Source organism: Cryptomeria japonica, chromosome 3, assembly GCF_030272615.1.
Source record: "Cryptomeria japonica chromosome 3, Sugi_1.0, whole genome shotgun sequence".
NCBI lineage: Eukaryota > Viridiplantae > Streptophyta > Pinopsida > Cupressales > Cupressaceae > Cryptomeria > Cryptomeria japonica.
Window position 1 is genome coordinate 569,651,661 of NC_081407.1, and position 8,183 is coordinate 569,659,843.

An 8,183-nucleotide genomic window follows, 5' to 3' on the forward strand; every position below is an offset into this window, starting at 1 on the left:
ATAAATTAATTATATATTATTCTTGGTTCATGCTATAAGGTTATCCTATAACTAAAGATTTTTTGCAAAACTATTTGCATCTTATTTCTTTTAAATTTCAAACATAAAGTTATTCAAATAGTTAACCATTCATTCTAGTAAGTTCTTGCTTAATAAATTTTCCCCAAATATCTTCTATTTCATCTCCATAATGCAAATGTTAGGTTGATCACTTAACAAGAAATTATCTTGTTTACACAAACAATGCTTAATCCTTGGACCAAGACCCGATGTAATAGTTTGTACATAAACATGAAGTTACATTATTTCAGTCATAATTGAACATCCAAAAGTTATATCCTAATGCAAAGCCATGTAAGGTATAATTTCCAAAGTCTCACCCTTAATCATGTAATAATTTTTTCTTGCACATATATGTTATATTTACGAATTCAAAACTTCTCATTCATGTATACATATGATCAAGCGGCACAATATAATATATCATACCAAATTGAATGTTCATGGTACCAAGCATAGAGATAACTCTAAGCCCTCCGTAATGATAATATATTTATGAGTATATAATAGACAATGATAACATACAATATCACACAACATGTTTCTACTCATGATTCTAAAGGAACTCTCGTGATAGTGTTCATCCATTTGAGATCATCACAACCCACTCATTATGCAAGACTTGATATGTTTCCATGAGGTATCCAATGTATAAAGAAAGGAAATCAATATATTCCACCAACTAGAGAAACTATCCATATTTAAGTGTTCTACTATTACATTTTTTATTATAGTAGCATGCCATGATAAATCCCCACATGTTTTACTATGAAGAATTATCTATTTAAATATTCTAGATTATCAATATGAAGTCACAAGTTATTGTCGCACTTTGGAGTGATGACATAACTTGTCGCACTTTGGAGTGATGACATATACCCTTAGGTTGCTCATTGTAATAAAATTTATTCTTAGCATACAAATCCTATTGTCATTCCCATTCACTTGTACTACTTGATATCATGGACAATTACTATAATAACCTAATAAGGTGTTCCTCTCCACCATATTGCAACTCTCAATTTACTTTTCTTGTAATTTTATATCAAATATAATCTACATGCCATAACAATTATTTGCTTGATAGATGCAATAGTATGGTTTCTTATCATGTTACCATGAAGAGATACAATGTCAAAATAACTAGCATATCACTTAAACTTTATATGTTCCTTATATGAATATAGTGCACATATCAATTCTATACCAACTTGCAACATAAGGAGATAATCACACAAATTACTCCAACATTCTAAGTATAAAAAATAACATTCTAAAATATCTAAAAACATGTCTCATAAAACATTAGGGTACAAAGATAAAAGTACAATATTGAGTTATCCAAACATCTTTTCCCAGTTTTTGTTGTACTAAGCAACATGATTTTCCTACTATGTATCGCGCAAACCCTCTCAGCTGTAAAAATGAATAATTTATTATTAAATGCTATTTAGAAAGGAAAAATTTCTAAGAAATGATGTTAAATATATATGCCTAATGCAGGCGTTGAAGTCTTCCATCTTGTTACCAAGATAAACCATTAGCCACCAGCCAAGGAAAGAGATTTTTCCAAGATTCTAAAACCTTCCTTCTTCTCACACTCCTCTGTTCCTTATTTGTAGATGATTCTTTGTAATTTTCTATTTGCATCAGTCTTGGTGCTCACATGTTTCCTTATGCTCAAATGATCTTCTTATGACGTTCCTTCCTCTACATTTTCCTTTTCAACCTTAATGTCCTTAAATACAAGTAAGGAAGATGATAACACAAGTTGTGGAATATCACTCACACCTGTCCATTGCATTTGCCTGAAAGCTTCTGAAGCCTTTCGTGCTTATCCTCTTCTCGATCTAATCTTTCTCTCCCTTCGTTCACTTCCTTGAGATCATTTGTCTCCCTTTCCACATACTTTTCTATCTCCTTGCCTTCATCTTTCTCTTCTCTGCCTCCCACGCAATCTAACCACTAACCCTTCTGTTAGTGCAGTACATTCCATCATGATTCCTCCTTGTCTTGCAGCCCCTCACTAATCTTCTTGGCCGCTACATGTTTAGTAACTTATTTATACCAGGCAGTCGCAGCTTCTATAACTAACAAGACTCTTTAACCTGCTATAGATGTGCATACCCTGTTGTAAAGCTTCCATTCGGCATAGACGGGATGCTAGCAAAATTGTGGAATTTGGCTTTGCACTACCCAATTGCATTTTCGTGGAAGTGCCTTAAGAATTCTCACCAATTTCTTTTCATGCATACCTTGCAATTGAGCACTGATATCGAACTTGGAAAGAAACTCTACAAAGCTATTATAGACTCTTTTTTTTTTTGTTTTATATTAGGCAATCTTCCATCATAATTTGTAATCTATTTGAAAGCTATCATTATGGAATAGAATGAAGGAATGTTGACAAAAGTTGTGGGGGTGCCATACCTTCACGTGGTGACCATACTGGTTCCATTCCTTTTTCCTGACAATTTTCTATCATTCTGCATACTTTGATGGATCACTTGTTTTGAGGCTCCTATTCCTTCCTATGGATTGACACCATGCCTCTTTATGAAATTACCAACAACCCCCTTCATTGGGTTTGTATGTTTTGATCTTAGGGATGTGACATAAAGGCCTTTCGATTAAAGAAAATTTTGCTCCAAAAACAATTTTACCTGAAATATAGGCAAATTTATACTCGATTTTTATGGAAATAGCCTTTAGGACTCAACGGTGAGATTGAAATTGCCATAGGATGCCCCCAAAACATGCACCTCCCCAGATCCACAAAATGAATGCTCCAAAATGTCTCCAAATAGACTACTCAATTAAGCCTCAATGGCTCTAATACCATGTAAGAATTTGTCAAATATAGCCAAGATCTAGAGCACAATGAATAACACAAGAGAGAGACGAAAGACTTGATAAGAATAAGCTATATTCTAATCAAGATGCAAAATACCATCAACTAGATAATTCCATACAATGTAGATGAGCCTACTTATAAAGGCAAGGCCATATGAATATGTGAACACACAATCACAACATGTAGCTCAATGAGAAACAAGGGTAGGTGAGGGTAGGTAGGAGAAATAATAAAATATTCCACAAGAGGTGGATCACCCACCAAAGGTGGAATGTAACAACAAGATAAGACCATAAAAGATGGAATTTCTCCTACATGCATCATCCCTATGTGCACACTTCCCTAAGTGTCTCATATCCAAACTACTATAAAATACATTACCCTAAGTCAACTTAAGTAAAATGTAATTATGAGACATAATTTACATAAACAATTAGAAAAATTTAATATGTGTTCTATATGAGTAGAAAAAAACTTCATAATTATGTCAAATATTAATGCCCAAGGTCCAAGTACTCATGTCCATGTTCCAGGTGCTAGTATACCCATGGGAACTTCTATCCTATACCTACACTACTATTTTACACAAATACTAGTGTTTCCAACTTGAAAATACTACCTCAATTAGTACCCTAGATGACATATTTTAAACTTCACATGTAGCAAGTAATAATAAGAGTGTATGATGTCTAGTACTATGGTGTTATATATAAGTGTAGTGAAAGAGAAGGTAGAGTGATAGAAACCATATATTATTCCAAGGGGATGATCAATGAAGGTTGTAGAGATCTATAATATAAAAGTTGTCGCAATTGAGGTCTTTATTATTTTCTATAAAATAATTGATAAAGGAACCCTAGTGAGTGTATATGATTCCAAAGAGATGGTTTAGATGATTCTACAATGAGAAGAAATATAGATATAAGAGGAAATTTAAGAATGAAAGATTTTTTATATTTACAAGAATGGGGGGTTGTAAGGTAGAAGCTATTCAAAAAAATTAATATCAACACCCAAGAGAAGTTAGAGAAAGTTTTAAGAAATATCTAAGAAGAATTCTCATAATAGCTCAAGGTTTTCAAATATATAAATAAATCATTTTAGATTAAGTATCCATTGGAGAAAAACTTACTAAAGTGAGCTTAGGTTTTTTAGGGAAATAAATATAAGTTTTGAACTAGATGTTAGCAGTTGAGTTGAGCTACTAACTTATACACTAGCACTTAGGAGCTTGTGACCTAGAAAATTAGTACCTAAGATTTCAAGGATGAATTGGTAATATTTTTTCTATATGACATGCTAGTGATTGTTAGGATAATCGGTGAACAACTGAGAGAGGAGGGGGGGTGGGGTGGTGAATCAGTTGTTAACAGATTATGTGAATTAAAACACTTAAAACCTTATACCGGTATAACTGATTAAGCATTAAAGCATAAATGAAAACCAAAGAATCAATACCATGCAACCATAACACATAACACCATGATTTATATGTGGAAAACCTCAATGAGGAAAAACCACGGTGGGAAACCCTACCCACAGTCAAATGATACTTCTGCAGCAAGTATATGACTACAATAGGGGCTTGCACATGCAGGAAGACACACTGCCTAGAGCACACTGTTCATCACAATGGAATCTCACTGACTAAAGAGATGTAAACCACCTCAAGATGTTTGGACTACAATCCAAAGAGAAAAATTGTTGGTGATAGCATCAAACATGCCAGATTACAGTTTCAGTTAATCTCAATACCAGAGGTCTAAAACCTCTTACATAAACCCAAATCGATCACCTATGATTGACCAAATCCTCTGCACAAATTATTATTACATTATTCATTCGTTGACCATATCCATATATCCACACATGATCTACAATGAGATCTTACATACATTTATACCAGCCCGGGACCTAACCAATTAGGTCAGCCACACAGATGATAATACAATAGATCCATTACATAATCCTGAAATAAAATCATTACACGTGTCATCCTAAGGCCAAACAAACAACATCCAATCAACTAAACATCCCAAAAGCGCATCAGAGGATCCACCAACACGTTTCATGCAAACCGGTTCATAACCTAGATAGCACCAGACCTAAATTAGATCCACACACGCCAAAGCAATGACACCAATCAGTCGAGGCACGAACACAATCACCATTAGCATCCTGAATCCCTTCTAGAAGCCGCACCAACACCACTTATGCACTACATCAAAGATCTTCAATAAAGCTCTGTCGGTGAAACCCTTACCAGACCAATAAAGCAAGCTTACTAGAACATCAGATAGCATCTGATCATCAAGTCAATACCAACTGACTGAAACATACTTCAGAAGCATATGAACCATCCATACAAACATATTACATCAACCAAATCATACCGATGGTAATCAACTGATTATCTTCCCAATCCAATCCTCCTACCGGAAGTCGGTAAACAACCAAAACTGTAAGTGTTTACATCAGTGACAAAACATCAATGCAACACATAATCAATTCCGTCATATGACCAACAGTGATAAGTTTTTAAACTGAGAAATAGTTAAAATGGGCCTTGAAACATGTCATCAAGCAAACAACAAAATAAGTGCTCAAATTTTCAACCTTTTAACAACAAAATAAGTGCTCAAATTTTCAACCTTTCTTAGTGTTGTTTGAAAACATAATGAAAAACATGAGGTGTACAACTTTTTGACCTTAAAATTGTTTAAAAACATAATGTGAAAAGTATGAAATGACCTTATAATTAGTTATTGAAAAAAAAATGATTGATAATCGAGAAGAATATTTTTGATAGCTTATTATATAATTGTATAGAGATTTAAATATATTTATTGGTTGTGTAGTGTTATGGGTATGTTGGTAGTTCAAAAACATTTTTGTGGGGTTTAATGTGTTAGTCTTCTCTTTCATATCATTTGATTAAGTATTTCATAGTAACTTTACATTAGGGTCTCATATATTTTCTTTAAGATGTTTTTTGTGAATATTTTCAATACGATTAAGAAACTCACACACGTTTAATAGTTTGTCTTGCCTTAAGTCTAGATAGATTTTCAAGTGTGAGTTATTCTATGTTCCATTATTTAATTTCACATGGTGGGATTTCCCACTTTAACTATATAATAAGGTTATCATTTTTGTTGGGCGGTCAGTGTATCTTCCAACAAGGATTATTGCATAAAGATTTTTAGGAATATAGGCTTATTGGAAATCTTAGGTTAGGTATTAATGGCATAACTACATGGAAAATAAATATCGTTCTTTAGTGATGGTTTACAACTTGGTTTGATGGCCAATTTATATTTTTGAATATTGCACTTGTACCTTATGCTTTAATCTTTGATTTAATTTTGGAAAAGTCTTGTGGAATAATGTGTACTCAAAGATTGTTATACTTTTTAGAAGATCCCTTGCTAAAATTGAATTATACAATATTGTGATGTTATATGATATTGTAGGCATGTTATAGAAACCTTAATTAAGATTTAATTGTGACATTATATTTATGGTAAATGAATTATAATAAATAATTGAGATGATAAATTTGATTAAATTAGAATGTGAAACTCTTTGTATAGAAAAATTGATAGAATGAATTTATTGTCTTCTATGACTATAAGATATCATTTTATGATTGATCATTACTTATCTTATACTTGTGTTTTTTTATTAGTATTTTACATTATTTAAACTAGTATTTTACTTCTTATAGATGTCATCATTAGATTGCTATCAGATCTTAGAATGTGACTCCAAAATATGTCTTACCTACTCCTATGGTTATACAACTATGAGTGAATAGATAGTACAAATGATGACTTGATAGTTATTAGACTTATGTATATAGTCAATAGAATAATAGAAAATCTTAGTATATATGTCTTACCTACTCCTATGGTTATACAACTATGAGTGAATAGATAGTACAAATGATGACTTGATAGTTATTAGACTTATGTACACATACACACATACATATATGTTTGCTTCCATGATCATACTGCATCATGGACATTGACTTTGATCATTGAATTCTTTTTTTAGGACTATCAATCACATTTAGCTCTCTTTTTTAGAAGAAATAAATTTATATATTATTTTGAAGAAGCCATTGACCCTCATCATAATATTAATATATTATATGATCATTATGAACAGTATGGATCTCAATAGATGTTTATTACAATTCAAACTTGTAAATTATGTAGCCTGACTCATATTTCAGCATTTTTGTACTTAAATTAGCATCTTTTAAATAGCATTGCATTGAAAATAAGAGAGATATATTACACATAGCTTATCCCTTTTAAAAGCGTAGACAATTTAATATAACAAATATCATAGAAAAACCATGTTCAAATATTTTAGAAACCAGACTGCTTAATCATTGCTATCGTGCCTCTTTCAATTAGTTTTGGAAATATACATGGGGAATGGTCTTGATTATTTAAAACCCCAGACATGTCTGTCTGTTTCATTGCCATGGAACCAAAATTCTGTAAACAATATCATCCGGATTTGAACAGTAAAACAGCAAGTTGTCCAACATAAAAATAGATGAAGTGCTTTGTCTCATGGGTAACATAAGAACCTGCAGTCACAAGAGAAGAGAGAATATCTTAACATTTAAGAAATATGAGTAATCCTACACATCCTTCCTTCTGGTTTAAATCATGTTGAAACTCATCATCACTTTAAGTTTATGCGTAAAACAATGATTTGGAATGAGTTGATTAGGGTGAAAAAGTTTGGGAAGAGTTGGAAGTTGGAAGAGTAGATAATTGGGAAAAAATTACCAAAATTTCGGCCAACAATGCAATGCCATATGGGACGGTGCTCCCTATCGAACTCTTTCTTTATATAGGCTGCAATGTCTTTCTCCACGCTGAACATATCCAGAGCCTGCACAACAATGGGTTTTACATTTAAACACAGAAAGCAAGCAAACTATGTTTTGTTCGATAGATACCTCTTTAGCACATTCGATGGCGCCTTGTTGCATATCTTGTGGCATGTCAGCAGTTTTTATAATGATAGCCTTTGTGTCCAACATATCTGTCTCTGACATTGTCTTGTATTTAAGATCTCCTTATACAAATTCTTAGAGTGGGTTGTGGAATTCCAAGCAGGAGAGAGGAGATATTCAATTTAAAAAGCACAGGAGGCAGTTATGATCAGTTACACTACCTGCTTCACGCTTTTATTATTAATAGACTAAGGTTTAAATATAAAAGTACTAAACTATCTCCATTGT

At 32.6% G+C, this 8,183-nt stretch overlaps 1 protein-coding gene across 1 annotated transcript; it reads right to left on the minus strand.

Moving 5' to 3' along the window:
- Nucleotides 1-7,437: 7,437 nt before the first annotated feature.
- On the minus strand, nucleotides 7,438-7,982 carry LOC131075662 (uncharacterized). The gene is made up of 3 exons (XM_058012504.1): nucleotides 7,899-7,982; nucleotides 7,726-7,831; nucleotides 7,438-7,520 (listed from the first exon to the last, which is right to left on the minus strand). The coding sequence occupies exons 1-3, from the start codon at nucleotides 7,980-7,982 to the stop codon at nucleotides 7,438-7,440; spliced, it is 273 nt and encodes a 90-aa protein (XP_057868487.1).
- Nucleotides 7,983-8,183: the final 201 nt, after the last annotated feature.